This window comes from Gymnoscopelus braueri, assembly GCF_963280865.1.
Source record: "Gymnoscopelus braueri genome assembly, chromosome: 6".
In the NCBI taxonomy this organism is placed as follows: domain Eukaryota; kingdom Metazoa; phylum Chordata; class Actinopteri; order Myctophiformes; family Myctophidae; genus Gymnoscopelus; species Gymnoscopelus braueri.
The window spans coordinates 43,168,750-43,185,125 of record NC_137607.1 but is presented as its reverse complement, the minus strand read 5'-3'; the positions used below and the strand labels follow the sequence as shown (position 1 = coordinate 43,185,125).

Genomic DNA, 16,376 nt, shown 5'->3' with positions numbered 1-16,376 from the left:
TAATGACAAGTGGCACCGCGATGCTGTAGAGAGCAGTGGTTCTCAACCTTTTTCATGTCAAGGACATGTGTTTGCCCACTCACAAAGCGCTACAAATGCTCTGAAACCACAACACGCCGCAAGCGTGTTGTGAGCTTGTAAAACAGACATTACGATGCCAAAATACATTTTAATAGACTAAATCAACCGTAGGTTTTGACTATAACATTTCAGATGACTAAAATATATAAAATATGGAATTTTATTCAAAAGACTATGACTGAAACTAAATCAAAATTTGTTGTCAAAATGAACACTGCCCCTCCTCCTCCTCCTCCTCTTAAGAGAGAGCGGCTGATGTCCAATGCGGGAAACCTGCGGGTCATCAGCCAGGCTGTGACCTCCGTGTCCCAGGAGATGGCTGCCGTGATGGAGGACGTAAGAACACACACACACACACACACACACACACACACACACACACACACACACACACACACACACACACACACACACACACACACACACACACACACACACACACACACACACACACACACACACACACACACACACACACACACACACACACACACACACACCCACACACACACACACACGTGTTTGAATCTTTTGATGATGACAGCAGTAGTGTGACCTCACATAGGACTGTAACAAATATGTCACAGGTTCAATTGCTGCATGATAATTGTTATTTATTAACCCATCAAGACCTGAGGCCTGTGTCTTCTAAATAGTTTTCTGAAAAAAACGTATGTTGCTGTATCAGTGGTGGTCAAACTTTTTCATGTCAAGGACCCCCAAAATTATGAGCGTGTATATCTGCTATTTTTGAATAACGATTTTTTTAATAGCTCAATCTAAAATGACACCGTTTTAATGTGTTAAGCTGGAAGAACAAGACATTCTTTTAATTTTCTCCTGTTGTTTCTCCTCTCCTCTCCTCTCCTCTCCTCTCCTCTCCTCTCCTCTCCTCTCCTCTCCTCTCCTCTCCTCTCCTCTCCTCTCCTCTCCTCTCCTCTCCTCTCCTCTCCTCTCCTCCTCCACAGTTCTCCTCTCTGTCCAGCTTTACAGAGCTGAGTAAGGAGCTGTCCCTGCTCTCCCCAGAGAACCGCTCGTCCCTGCCCAGGGAGAGCTTCAGAGCGTTCTCCAGGATCGTGTGCGGTCACCCGGAGGTGGGAGGCGAGCGCATCCCGTCACTCAACTGGTACGAGGACAACGACATCAAGTCTTTCCTGGGGAAGAACGGCACGGAGGACACGGACCGGGATGAAGACAACACCACCAGTGAGACACTTCCATTAACCATTTTCAATGTCAATTTGCACGCAATTCTAGGCAAACAACTGTTATTTATACAGCAAAGTATATAGGGCTAAAGTGGGTTAGGGAATGTGTTTTCAATAATTTCCCGCTGAGAGTTAACATTAGCATAAAACATTAGCTACAAAACTGTCCTCAAAAAGCATCTTTCAGAATATTACTAAGCCCGGCCTTGTACAGTAGTATGTGAGGTTAGCTGTGGACAGATAGACAGACAAGCACACACACGCATGCACGCACAGGCGAAAGCTAATTAGAGCAAGCCATCACTGAAAGTGACACTGGGTCACTGGGACACTTTGAATTGGACATAAATAAATAACAATACTCTTTTTCACAACGTTTCTTAATTAAAAGAAAGGTGAAATTCACAAGCTGTGTGAGCTGGCAGTTTGACCTCATGCAAATTAAGAGTATTTTAAAGCACTATACCACAGTACTGAGAAATATTTTCATGTAACTTTTTTTTTCCTCTTCACGATTCCTCCCTCGTTCCTTTCCTGTCTCTTTCTCTACCTCCTTCCTCTGTCCTAGCTCCGTTCTGTAAAAGCCTGATCCAGGGTCTGGAGTCCAACCCTCTGTCTCGCATCGTGTGGCGCGGCATCAAGCCTCTGTTCATCGGAAAGCTGCTCTACACCCCGGACACGCCTGCAGTGCAGGAGGTCATGAAGGAGGTACTACACTTTGAAAACGCTCTAATGCTAAAGCCCCACCCACCCATCCTTATAAGCCTGCGCGCAGCCTTAGATGCTCAGATGGGGCCCACCTGGTTGTCACCAAAACCTGCCTCATTTACCCGGGGAGATCAGGCTTTTGCTGTCTGCCGTGCACGTATAGGCTGCAGAACGTACTGCCTGAGGAGCTTCGGCTAGCGACATTGTTTAAGTCGCTTTTGAAAACCGATCCCTATCTCTAAGTGTTTTTCTTAACCGTTCTGCATGTGAATGTTCTAATTTTAAAGTTGTTACTATTGTTGTTTTTAACTTTTCTCTGTACAGCACTTTGTAACTTTGTTTTGAAAAGTGCTATACAAATCAAATTCATTATCATTATCATTAGTTACTGTTACTAATTATCATTAGTTATTGACCGGTAATTTGCACATTACCGGTCAGTGTACACTGTACAGTATGTGATTCTTTTTGGAGTAATACCGCTGCGATATCCTCCAGATCGAAGCAAAGGGGATCAACTTGCATCCACTTGCAATATGTAGTGGATGAATATATTCAGAACGTTCAAATGAACAAGGAAGGGGACACAACAATAATTGAATAATGTGAAACCGCTTAAACTCATCCTAAAATCCATTTAGATTTTGATCAAGTAGCAACCAGGTTGCTATTAGGGTAGGATTGGACACTGACTTTTTGGGGCAGGGTTTTGCGAAAGGTCAATTGAGGCAATATAAAGCCTTAATTCATGCTTTGTCGCACAACCGCGCCACGCACCGAAAATAGCCGACATAAAAGCATTGTGAGCTTCTATGTCGGCTATTTTTGCCAAGAAACGGCGGTGTGTGACTAAGCTTGATTCAGGCTTTATCCTTCGAGCTAACTGTCCTCTTCCTCTGTGGTGCTATAGGTGAACCAGACATTCCAGGACCTGCAGATCCTGCTGGAGCTGAACGAAGCCTGGATGGAGGTGGCACCTCGCATCAAAACCTACATGGAGACCAGCGTGGAGATCCAGCTCTTACGGGTGAGACTGTAAAGCAGGTTCTCAAACCTTTTCATTTCAGGGACCCCCAAATTATTTTTAAAAATACAACCGATCTACAACCAATCTACAACCTCACACCATGTTTCAATGCTCTTCCCATCGCAACACGTTGTGAGCTTGTAGGTCAGCTTTCTTTTAAGTACAAGACGTTCGGGCCACAACGCGGCCCTCACATCCAGAGTTTGGGGCCGATAATACTATAGATATTACCTCGTGTTTACCTTGCTTACTGTAAATCACTCTGGATTAAGAGCATCTGCTAAATGCCTAAATTGAAAATATTATAGTCAAAATAATTGATATTGAGGTGTTTGGTCAGAAATATATCATGGTATTTGATTGTGTCCATATCGCCCTGGCCTAGTATCTGTTGATGTGTGAACAACGTGTGTGTGTGTGTGTGTGTAACAGGACTTGTTGAGGAGACCGGAGGTGGCAGTGTTGGTCAACCTGCGGTTGGAGAACACTTCCTGGACGGCCTCACGTATCGCCCGTTTCCTGTCCACGCCCTCCCCCGACGCCCCCAGGAAGCCCGGAGCTCCCCCTACCTGGCTGGATGTTTACAACGACCTCAACCACACCATCAGCACGCTCGCACAAATCACCCAGGTTTTAATGGCTTTGTACTTACTCTGTTTCATCCCAGGTTCAGTCAGGAACACTCACGTCAAAGTAGATTTAAACATTTATTGCAACAAATGGAATACAGTTAAACTTGGCGTTAATAGAGCACCGAAGTCCTGACGTCACTCGTTCATCCCCAGGTTTGCGGAAGTAATTTCTCTATGGAGAATAACATTGGGTCATCTTAGAATCGTCTCATATAAGAATTGTGGTCCAAAAATAAACACCGCGTGTCGGCGTTATTGTCAGGGAGGAGGTTCTGTATAGTTTATGATAGTCAGTCACTTATATTTGATACAGTCTGTTTCTGGCGAAAATGTAACTAATTTGGCGGAAGTAACATTAGCGTTTTCTCACCGTCAGTTGATGCTTCATATCCATAAGAGTCAACCCGCCGTGGTCATTTGTTTATTTTTGGAACACAGTTCTTATTTGACGCGATATTAAATACGTCTATGGGATTCAGAACGGGGGTGGAAAACTGCGAACCAGGTAGACAAACAAAGGATGTGTAAATGACGTCAGACTTCGGCGGTCTATAGCTCCGCTCTAAATTTAGTTAAGAAGCATGCTAAGCAAAATCAGGAAACGCTAAGCAAACCCCCCGGTATACAAGAGCGGGCCTTGACAGATTGACTTGAGTCAGCAGACATAAAATCACGATAGTATTTGAGCCTATGCCGGACTCTGAACAAAAGGTGGACGCTGGGGCACTGGGGTTACATTGGTAACGACCAGCAGAGCTGTGATTGGAGAGTAGGACAGCGTGGCTGATTGCTGACTGACAGCTGATTACAGCTGAGGCGTGCTTCATTTGTCATGCTTCATTTGTCCCATGGCCATGCTTCATTTGTCCCACTGTAATAAAATAGATATATCTGGTAATTATTTTTTTATCTTTAGAGGAGCAGATTACTATTCACATTCTGTCCTGAATTCATACAAGCAATTTGTTGTTGTCGGTTGAAAACGTGTATGTCCAAAACTGTTCCTTTTGTATTATTATTTTTAAAAAAAACATTTTAAAATAGTGAAAATAGACGATCTCCCAACGTGGTGCATTGTGAGCTAATTGTACTACTTTTGAGCGACTCTTGTATGATGAAGTAGGGTATTAATTTATGAAAAAACATAAAAGGTTGAAATATTGGAGATACAAGGTTTATGTCATATTTTCATTTTCTATCATAATGTCATATCATACAGATTGCATATTGTAACACCCCCCCCCCCCCCCTCCCCCACCTCTCTCTCTCGCTCTCTCACTCTCTCGCTCTCTTGCTCTCTTGCTCTCTCTCTCTCTCTCTCTCTCTCTCTCTCTCTCTCTCTCTCTCTCTCTCTCTCTCTCTCTCTCTCTCTCTCTCTCTCTCTCTCTTGCTCTCTCTCTCAGTGTTTCTCCATAAACAAGCTGGAGGGGGTGGAGACTGAGGGGCAGATGATCAACAGGGCCATGGACCTATTGGAGGACAGACAGTTTTGGGCGGGCGTGGTCTTCATGCTGCCCAACGCCTCTAGCCCCACCCTGCCCCCCCACGTCACCTACAAGATCCGCATGGACATCGACGATGTCACCCGCACCAACAAGATCAAAGACAGGTGAGATGGAAGAAAGGTTGTCTGAAAAGGTTAGGAGGTGCAAACCTCCTTCTCTGACGGACTGCAAACACAACCAGGTGGCAATTTGATTGCACACACTATGTCCACTTTGAACAAATAGTGAAGATCCATTCTAAAATCACTATTCCAGCAGTGTATAGAGTAGGCGGGTCTAACACTCAGAACCCAGAGTGGAGCTGCAGTGAGTGTAAAATGACTTTCATCCTTGCCAAACTTTTGTCGGTTCGAGAAGCCATGCCCAAGCCAAAAATATTGGCTTTGTTTAGTAGCATGCTGCAGCATTTAGTTACTTCCTGCTTACTCATTATGATGTTTAGAATTAGCTCATTCCTCACTCTATCTCCCTTCTTTTCTCCTCTCCTTCACTCCTCTCCTTGCGTCCTTGCTTCAGGTTCTGGGACCCAGGCCCGGCGGCGGATCCGTTCAGTGACATGCGTTACATTTGGGGAGGGTTCGTTTACGTTCAGGACCTGGTGGAGCGCGCCGTGGCCCGCGTGCTGAGCGGCGTGAAGCAAACCACCGGCATCTACGTCCAACAGATGCCCTACCCCTGCTACGTGGACGACGTGTGAGTTCAAAACGTCTCACCTGATCTTATGACTATGGCTCTTTTTTAGAGATACACTAGTGTGCTCTTTCTAGGCCGAACTCTTTTTTTAAATGCTTTTTACCCCCTTTTCTCCCCAATTTAGCCAATTAATTCCTCCCCACACACATTTGTGTGTTGTATCCTACTGACTCACCTGCCAATGAGGAGCCCCCACCGGGAGGACTACTCCTCCCGCCCCAACACTTCCTGCTGTCAGGTGCCGCCCCAGCCCGTAGGAATTCATGCAGTGACAAATACCACCCTCCCCGCCCGGCTTCCCTCCCCCGAACGCGGGCCGATTGTTTTTCGTATAGACGCTCGAAAAGGCGGCGAACTTTCAATGAAAATAGCTGATCTACAAGCTCTGTGTCCCCCATCTCGTCTCTCCAGCTTCCTGCGTGTGCTGAACCGCTCGTTGCCTCTCTTCATGACGCTGGCGTGGATCTACTCAGTGGCCATGATCATCAAGGGCGTGGTGTACGAGAAGGAGGCCCGTCTGAAGGAGACCATGAGGATCATGGGACTGGGCACGGGAACGCTGTGGCTCAGCTGGTTCATCAGCAGTGTGGTGCCCTTCCTCGCCTCAGCTGCGCTCCTCATCGCGATGCTCAAGGCAAGTGGACATAGAAACCATAGACCCCCCCCAGCCCCTCCACTGGGCTCTTCGCGATGTTGTTTGTCCTTTTGTGCTACCTTTTGACATCGTGAAAGGAAGGCTCGCGAGTCGCAATTCACTCCGTACAAAACTTACATTTCTCCAAGAATGTTTCGATCCATTCGGAACTCACTTTACATTGCGATGTTTCAATCCTTTTCGGATCTTCTTCAGTTTCAAAAGTCCCTTTTTAATCAGACTAATCGATTTCGTTGATTATAAGAAATCGATTGGATTTTTTTCCTGCATTGATATATATGTTTTTATCATCAAAAAAAATACACTTGATTAATCGAAAAATAAATCAGTAGAATAATAGCTACACAGTAAGAAAATAATCAATAATTAGAGCCCTAATATTTTCTTAATTAGGCAATAGGCATAGTAGATATTACCTCTCATCCGCACCGCTCTCCTCCCTCTGTGTGTGTGTGTGTGTGTGTGTGTGTGTGTGTGTGTGTGTGTGTGTGTGTGTGTGTGTGTGTGTGTGTGTGTGTGTGTGTGTGTGTGTGTGTGTGTGTGTGTGTGTGTGTGTGTGTGTGTGTGTGTGTGTGTGTGTGTGTGTGTGTGTGTGTGTGTGTGTGTGTGTGTGCGTGCGTGTGCGCAGTGGGGTGACATCCTGCCGTACAGCGACCCGACCGTGGTCTTCTTCTTCCTGACTGCGTTCGCCACAGCCACCATCATGCAGTGTTTCCTCATCAGTACCTTCTTCTCCAAGGCCAACCTGGCTGCTGCCTGCGGCGGCCTCATCTACTTCAGCCTCTACCTGCCCTACGTGCTGTGTGTGGCCTGGAGGGACCGCCTGACCACCGCACACCGTGTTCTAGCTGTCAGTACCACCGCAGCACACACACATAGAGCAGTGGTTCTCAACCTGTGGGTCCCCACATGATTTTGGGGGGGTCCCCAGATGACAGTAAAGTGACAATTTAATGACTTAAGACCTTTTTAATACTGGAAAAAAAGTTATCAACAAACTATACTATAAAAACTAAAATAGTGATTTAGAAATAGTGCCTTTTGAAAAGCTTTTTTTTTTTTTTTTATTACTATTATTATTATTATTATAATTATTTTTACATTTGCAACTGTACAGATAACATGAATAGTGCTTTAACCACTTAAACCCCAACATCCGTATTGAGGGGAAAGCTTTCGCCGGGAAAATAGCAGATCTACAAGCTCACAATGCGTTGCACCGGACGCATCGTAAGCTTGTAGATCTGCTATTTTCCTGCGAAGATATTTAATGTAGAGCAAAAAACAGGAAAGACACTAGTATAGAGCCCTGAGGGACTCCGGGGGTCAACATAGGGTTAATTAAGTGGTTAAGCTGCCTTTATATATTTGTTTCCTGTCATGTTTGTTTGTGCACCAGAGTTTCCTGTCCCCGGTGGCCTTTGGGTTCGGCTGTGAGTACTTCTCCCAGTACGAGGAGCAGGGAGTGGGCATCCAGTGGTCCAACCTCAACTCCAGTCCCATAGAGGGAGACTCCTACAACTTCACCACCTCCATCATGATGCTGTACGTGGACGCTCTCATCTACGCCCTGGCCGCCTGGTACATCGAGGCCGTGTTCCCTGGTGAGAACAACAACACATGAACATGGATTAAAGTTCTCAGTCGACAATGACTGATTTCAGTCAATAGAAGTCAGCATGTCTTCTATGGAAGCAATGCTGTGCAGCAAAAATAGCCAATCTACAAGCTCTGTGACGCATCGAGAGCTTGTAGATTGGTTATTTTAAGATTAGAGCATTTGAAGTGGTCAAACGGGGAACGTGTTCAGAAGCATCTTCCATAAAATCTTAATAGTCTGGGATATTTCATATAGAAGCAAATGTTAAACCTCAATCTGTGATTTCTTCACCTGGTTGGCAGTATGTAGAACAGCAGGAACAATATTACTAAAACATCATAACTTTGCAATACATATTTGTGTTAATTGTTTAGGAAACAGTGCTAGTGTGTGTGTATGGGGGGATTTTATTTTGCTTTCATCCATGCATGAAAAATAGAGTCCGCACATTGGATTATGCTCCAAAGGTTTTTCTTCCACCATCGTTCCTCAGGTGAGCCACTTGGGCTCTGAGGAAGAGCCATGTGGGCTCAAAACTCCAAAGGTTTACCATCGTACGGTACAATGATGATAAACCTTTGGAGCATGATCCAGTGTGCGGACTCTATTTTTCTTTTATAGTTTGACTTCTGTCCTGCACCTGGCACACACTTTAGAGTGGACGTGCGTGCTTGCTTGTTTGTTTATGAGAACAACCCATGCACACACGACACCAGGGGTGGAAGTGTGCGCTGAGAGACGCTGGAGCACACCCCACCCCAGGTGCTCTCTGGTCGTTCGGAAATTCAAAGCGGTCGGAGCGTTGCCGTTTGAAAATCCTGAGCATTCAGAGCACACACTGACCACTCCGACTGAAAAGCGGGGTTGTCCTGAACGCTACCCACTGTTTCCCAAACAGTAGGTAGGGACCCATGTATGGGTCGTGGACCACAATTATTGTTGTCTCCGCCAGAGGTGGAGAGTATGTTTTCGTTCTTGTCCTTCCGTGTGTCCCCCCGTCTCAGCCAAGCTAACATTGGTCAAGCTTCGTGTGACACGTGACAATATTGTTGTCACCAATGCTCTGATTGGCTAGCGAGACGCATGATGACATAGAAACCTATAAATAGGTGACGCACTTCAAAAAATCATTTATATTTTTTTAAGTGAGCTTCCATCAGCCAAGCTAACATTGGTCAAGTGACACGTGACAATATGTGATATAAATAGGTAAGACAGGATTAATCAGGAACAGTACTGGCGGAGACCTGTTCTCCGAGGAGCACATTTTCTAGTTATTGTTATATTATTGTTATTTCAAAAGACTTTAAAAAAATAGAAAATAAAATATTTTTCTAAAAAACGATTCAATTCAAATATTTTACAAAATAATTTAATGAATAAAATTTAAATTAAAATAAATATTCTGCAAATGTAACTTTTAAGAAGAAGTGCAAATAGCCGATCTACAAGCTAGCAACACGTTGTGAGCTTGTAGATCTGCTATTTTCACTAATTTGTGTCCCAGGGAGACATCAAATTTATTTTTCGGGTCTCGAGCTAAATCGTTTGGGAGCCACTGCTCTAGACAGTATTCAACATGCGTATGTGTAACAAAACAGGTAATAGTCATGTTCATACATTAAAGTAACGTGTGTGTGTGTGTGTGTGTGTGTGTGTGTGTGTGTGTGTGTGTGTGCGTGTGCGTGTGCGTGTGTGCGTGTGTGTGTGTGTGTGTGTGCGCCCGCCAGGGGAGTATGGGATTCCCAGGCCTTGGTACTTTGTGTTCCAGCTAAACTACTGGGGAGGAATTCCACTGGAGGTTGGCATGCCCATCCCCCCTGCACCCACACAACAAAATGAAGGTAAAACCCCCTGCACCCATACAACACCCCCCTGCATCCACCCAACACAATGAGGCATTGTTTTCATGTGATTAATTTGCCCCGAAAATATATATATTTGAACTGGTGTTTGTTTCATGAGTGCACCCACAAAGTACGCAAATATTACACGGCGATAAAGCGACGCATTGCTCAAATGAACAGACGATTGGCTCAAAACCTGAAGACTGCTCAGCAACTCGTCAGCAATGCTGACTGAGAGTTATCACTCAAAACTGTTTGAAGGCATTAGCACTATTTTTGCATTATACAGTGGTCTCCCTCTTCTATTGTTTTTGCATTGGATTGTTTAATCCGTTACACTCCCAACCTTAAAAACCTGATGTTTTAACCCATTAAGACAGGAAAAGCATCTGCCATTTTAGATTTTAACCACTTTAGCCATTATTATTTTTTTTTTTACATGTGTGCAAATCTTTGAATATAAATATTTTGATATGGGGGTCGGCGGCCAAATACATTTTGGGGGTCCTTGACATGAAAAAGTTTGAGCACCACTGATATAGCAACTTACGTTTTTCAGAAAACTCAGGATTTAGAAGACATTTGTAGAATCGGCCTCAGGTCTAAATGGGTTAAAAACTAAACAAAACAAAACAAGTTCAACTGTGATATTTAGATCTGTCCCATCACAACCTCAGCCGTGTGCTCCAGACCTCATTCCTCTGTGCTCTCTGTGTGCTCCAGACCTCATTCCTCTGTGCTCTCTGTGTGTGACAGACCTCATTCCTCTGTGCTCTCTGTGTGCTCCAGACCTCATTCCTCTGTGCTCTCTGTGTGTGACAGACCTCATTCCTCTGTGCTCTCTGTGTGTGACAGACCTCATTCCTCTGTGCTCTCTGTGTGTGACAGACCTCATTCCTCTGTGCTCTCTGTGTGTGACAGACCTCATTCCTCTGTGCTCTCTGTGTGTGACAGACCTCATTCCTCTGTGCTCTCTGTGTGCTCCAGACCTCATTCCTCTGTGCTCTCTGTGTGTGACAGACCTCATTCCTCTGTGCTCTCTGTGTGTGACAGACCTCATTCCTCTGTGCTCTCTGTGTGTGACAGACCTCATTCCTCTGTGTTCTCTGTGTGTGACAGACCTCATTCCTCTGTGCTCTCTGTGTGCTCCAGACCTCATTCCTCTGTGCTCTCTGTGTGCTCCAGACCTCATTCCTCTGTGCTCTCTGTGTGTGACAGACCTCATTCCTCTGTGCTCTCTGTGTGTGACAGACCGCATTGAAGCGGAGCCCGCTCACCAGGTCCTGGGCGTGGCCATCTGTGACCTGGTGAAGATCTACAAACATGGAGCCAAGCTGGCCGTCAACCACCTCAACCTCAAGTTCTACGAGGGACAGATCACCTCGTTCCTGGGACACAACGGAGCCGGAAAGACCACCACCATGTAAGGAGCGTGGAGCCGTGGACTGCACCACGTCTTCTTCTTACCTCACAAATGATCATGTTTATTACATCTCTAACAACCCTTTAAACACATGAACCCTAGCGGGCGAACATTCTGCGAAAATAGACGACATGTTGCAGTGCATTGTGAGCTTGTAGATCGGCTCTTTCCGCTATTTAAAAATGAAATTGAGTATAAAGTTAGTAAATGATTATGTCAGTCACTTCTTTGTACATTATATTTAAGTTATTTGTCATATCTGCCCTGTGCAATCTTTGTTTACAAGACCAAAATTTCCCAATGTCCAATGCCACAATGCTGTACCCCCTCCAACTGTTGCTTGCTTTCCCCATTTCTTTCTTAAATTGTTTTTATTATGTTTTGACTCTTGCTTTGGCAATGTAAACGTATGTTTTCTCATGCCAATAAAGCTCTTTTGAATTGTTTGTCAGGTCCATCTTGACCGGCCTGTTCCCTCCCACCTCGGGGACGGTGTACATCAAAGGGCTGGACATCCGTAACAACATGAACATGGACATCATACGCAGGACCCTGGGTGTCTGTCCACAGCACAATGTCCTCTTTGACATGTAAGCTCTGCACTGTGTCCTCTAACGCAGTGTTTCTCAAACTTTTACATTACAAGGACCCCCCTTAACCATGACAGTATACAAATGGAACCAAATGGACCTGATTTGTACACTGTCAGAGTTACAGACTTGTATGGGTCAATTTAGAACCCCATCAAGGAACCCTGAGTCCCTGGATCTCACTTTAAGAACCACTGCTCTAACGGAAAACAAAATGTATCCTCTCTCTCCCTTTTATCTCTCTTTCTAACATACATACATACATACACACACAGTACAATTCTCAGTATTAATTTATCCATTTGTAACTCTGACAGTGTATAAATGTTGTGGGGTAGACGTGTAGTAGGGTAGAAGCATTAAAAAACAGGAAATACTCAATTACAGTACAGTACTTGGGTAAATGTACTTCATTACATTCCACCACTGGTGTTTTCCGCACTTAAAAACCCCATATGTTGTTGAGCGGAGTCCCTCAGGGCTCTATACTAGTGTATACTGTACCTTCGCTGAAAATTGCAGATTAACAAGTTTATAACGCAACGGGTTGTAAGCTTGTACATCTGCTATTTTCTGCAAAGGTGTTCCCCATGCAGAATACGGATGCTGGGGTTTAAGTGGTTAATAAATGAGACTCTGGGTTTATTTCTCTCAGTCTGACAGTGGAGGAGCATGTGTGGTTCTACGGTCGGCTGAAGGGCCTGTCCGGGCCCGAGGTGATGGGCGAGATGGACACACTGCTGCGGGATGTGGATCTGCTGCACAAGCGGCACGAACAGACCAAGAACCTCTCAGGTACTCACACTGTGCTATACCACCTGGACCAGGCTGGACCACACTACATGTTACAGCAGTGAGCTCTGGACAACTAGCATATCGTTGATGAACGATAGAGCATTCATTTACGAACAAACTAAATATGGAGATAAGAGGTTTCTGCCCGACAGCAACGATATTTTGAACAATCCACAGGACCACCTCCCCACAACATAATACAGTCATTTGTGAATTCTTTGTTATCATTTTTGTATTAACTGGTTTCTCTCTCTCTCTCTCTCTCTCTCTCTCTCTCTCTCTCTCTCTCTCTCTCTCTCTCTCTCTCTCTCTCTCTCTCTCTCTCTCAGGTGGAATGCAGAGGAAGTTGTCAGTAGCCATAGCGTTCGTAGGAGGCTCTAAAGTGGTGGTTCTGGATGAGCCCACAGCCGGAGTTGACCCGTACTCCCGCCGGGGCATCTGGGACCTGCTGCTCAAGTACCGAAAAGGTACTCATCAACTTAGCTGCTGTAAAGACACAAGTGTCACTGTCTGTCTTCTTATCCAGAGTGACATAATGTAGTGGTTCTCAAACGTTTTAAATTTCCAGGACCTCCAGTTTGGTATGCATTAAGCCTTAATGCATAATTGTGGCCTTAATGATTAAGGCCACAGACCCCCATAACTCTTGAGAGTTTACTAATGGAACCAAATGGACCTTTAAGGCACGCACGCGCCAAAATACATTTTCTGTTCAATCAAAGAGCTGGAGAGACGGGGAGAACACGGTTACTAAACAAACACTATAGCAATGATTGCTTTCGCACTACCTCTAGCTTCATTCTCCCTCTCCCTCCCTGCGGTCAGATCGAACCATCATCCTGTCCACCCACTACATGGACGAGGCGGACCTGCTGGGCGACCGCATCGCCATCATCTCCCAGGGGGCGCTGTGCTGCTGCGGCTCGCCTCTCTTCCTCAAGGCCCACCTGGGCACGGGCTACTACCTGACGGTGGTGAGGAGAGAGGGCCCGGACACCAGCACCACACCCAGCAGCACCAGAACCAGCACCAACATCAGCGCCAGCACCAGTAACACCAGCAAAGTACCACCTCTCAAGGTACCATTTATTTATGGAGCTTTAGTTTTAACCATTTAGACCAGCGATTCTCAACCTTTCTTCATTTCAAGGACCCCCAGTTTTTATATACATTAGGCCACCCATTTGATACAATTCTTTATCTCTGGGACCCCAATCTACACTGTAAAATCCTCTGTGTTTTTTTTTTACTCTGAGAGTGTACAAATGGAACCAAATGGTTCCATTTGTACACACTCAGATTTATAGACCCATAAGGGTCAATTTGGTTCCTAAGTATCAATCATTTAGCTGGACCCCACATTGAGAACCAGTGACTTAAACCCTACATAGCCTACTTTGTTACCCGGATTCCCCCAGGGATCTATAATAGGCCTGAGCTCACAATGCATCGCAACACAACGCGTTGTGAGCTGGTAGATTGGCTATTTTCGCAGAATAGGGTCGCTAGCGTTCGTGTTCATGAGTCTCTCCTTGTTTCAGGACAGTGACTCGTCCATGAGTGAGGACACAGGACTGGGCAGCGAGGAGAACGGATCAGGTACTGTAGGTCTCCACCTTACCTCCACCATGTCCTTGAATACATTGAAACTAGTCCATGCCCCGTCATTTCCACCCACCCTCCATCCGGGCTATTGGACTGCAACCACGACGACTGATCCCATAGTCTGTGAGGACCGTTCGCAAAAACGCTAATAAACAGCTTAAATTTGGTGAAAATGTGAAAAATTGGCTTTGTCACTGTCTTCATAATATGGTCAACGCCCGTGTGCAAGTTCAGACCAATTGGTCAACCCAAGGAGGAGAAAACATGGTTCCAGGCAGACAGAGGTTTCTTCATTTTATAGTAGGATAGTAGGATAAGGGCTTAAAGATCCACTTTAAGGTCCTCACTAATGCTCATTATTAGACGACACCATTTCTGTCTACTCACTCTGTGTCTTTAGAGGAGGGCTGTGGACCGTTCAGAAACCTGCTTTCCAGGAAGAGAGAAAGTAATTTCCATTAGCTTGGAAATCCCCATCGATGATGTCACTGGTAGCCAGGTTTCTGAACTGTCCACAGCCCACCAATGAGACACAGAGTGAGTAGATGGGACATTGTGCCATATTATAATGATCGTTAGTGAGGGCCAATTATATGAAGATGAGGTTGAAAATGCTCCTATAACCATTTAAGCCCTATTAGGCTATACTTTATTGAACTTAGTTGAGCTTGTACAGTAGATCTGCTACTGTCACTATTTCTGAACATTTCTAAATAGTTATGAAAATGAAAACCTTCACCTATAATATCATGGCCAAAATAGGCAAATCAGGTTGGAAGTGGTTAAATAATTTGTTAATTATGCAAAGGTTAAAATGTAATTTAGATAGCATGTTATGTAGAAGGATGCCAGGTTCATTTGTTGACCTGGCATCCTATGTAGTTTCAATGTACAGATTATATATTTTTAATGTTATATTGTTTTAGACTGATGATAGGTTCTTGGTTTACCTATGATCCTAGATGACTATTTCTATGCATTTGATGTAATATCTTCTGTTTACCTTGCTTTACTGTAAATCGCTCTGGATTAAGAGCGTCTGCTAAATGCCTAAATTGTAAATTGTAATGAATGAATTTGTCTCCATTGCTGTAGACGTGGCTGCGTTGTTGTCTCTGGCCCAGCGGTTCATCCCGGGGGCTCGGCTGGTGGAGGAGGCGGGCAGGGAGGCGGTGCTGAACCTGCCCCAGACTGCAGCCCAGGACAGCAGCCTGGCTCTGTTCCTGGGAGAACTGGACCAGAGGCTGGGAGAACTGGGCCTCGTCAGCTACGGCATCTCTGACAGCACCCTGGAGGAGGTGACCTTTATTATCGTTGTTGTCGGGCAGAAACCTCTTATCTCCATATTCTAACTTTTTGTGTTTCTTCGTAAATTAACGCCCTACTTGATCACACTACAGCGTCACACAAAAGCGCCAAAAGTCGCAGATCTGCAAGCTCGAAGCGCGGCCATATATTATATTATGATTATACGTGTGTGTATATGCTGTATATACAGTATATGTGCGTGTTGTTCATGTATGCCCCAGTGTGCTGTGTGGAGATCAAACCTGTGACCATACACCACGTCTGAGAATTACAATTACAAGCTGTTATCTCGCGGACGTCCGGAAGGTTGTTATCTGCCGCACTTTAAGTGATTAGGTGACAATACCATGCCTTGCTAAAGGGCAGCATCACATTCACTCTCTGTGTATGAAGGGGCTTTGCTTCTATTATAAGTATCACATGGAACCTACAGCATGCATGCGTGTGAATCTTTGTGTGTACAAGCTTTTGCCAGTTCAGTGTGTGTGTGTGTGTGTGTGTGTGTGTGTGTGTGTGTGTGTGTGTGTGTGTGTGTGTGTGTGTGTGTGTGTGTGTGTGTGTGTGTGTGTGTGTGTGTGTGTGTGTGTGTGTGTGTGTGCTGTCTCATCCAGCTCAGCCTCAGATTAGCAGGAGATGTGTGTATTTGTGGATGGTCTGTGTGCTGTAATGGGATTATATTCACCAAGATTAGCGGCAGAT

The 16,376-nt window shown here is 45.1% G+C and overlaps 1 protein-coding gene across 3 annotated transcripts in view; it reads left to right on the top strand.

Moving 5' to 3' along the window:
* abca7 (ATP-binding cassette, sub-family A (ABC1), member 7) overlaps positions 1–16,376 on the top strand; it is a 55,556-nt gene that overhangs the window by 13,783 nt on the left and 25,397 nt on the right. For all 3 annotated transcript variants that reach the window (XM_080431835.1, XM_080431834.1, XM_080431836.1), the window contains 18 exons: positions 325–417; positions 1,050–1,287; positions 1,858–1,997; positions 2,908–3,024; positions 3,457–3,654; positions 5,060–5,265; positions 5,678–5,854; positions 6,266–6,488; positions 7,138–7,359; positions 7,909–8,113; positions 9,840–9,953; positions 11,208–11,379; positions 11,832–11,969; positions 12,625–12,764; positions 13,094–13,231; positions 13,590–13,843; positions 14,306–14,363; positions 15,465–15,667. In XM_080431835.1, the coding sequence (XP_080287961.1) occupies positions 325–417; positions 1,050–1,287; positions 1,858–1,997; positions 2,908–3,024; positions 3,457–3,654; positions 5,060–5,265; positions 5,678–5,854; positions 6,266–6,488; positions 7,138–7,359; positions 7,909–8,113; positions 9,840–9,953; positions 11,208–11,379; positions 11,832–11,969; positions 12,625–12,764; positions 13,094–13,231; positions 13,590–13,843; positions 14,306–14,363; positions 15,465–15,667 (3,036 nt within the window). The remainder of the gene's footprint in view (positions 1–324; positions 418–1,049; positions 1,288–1,857; positions 1,998–2,907; positions 3,025–3,456; positions 3,655–5,059; positions 5,266–5,677; positions 5,855–6,265; positions 6,489–7,137; positions 7,360–7,908; positions 8,114–9,839; positions 9,954–11,207; positions 11,380–11,831; positions 11,970–12,624; positions 12,765–13,093; positions 13,232–13,589; positions 13,844–14,305; positions 14,364–15,464; positions 15,668–16,376) is intronic.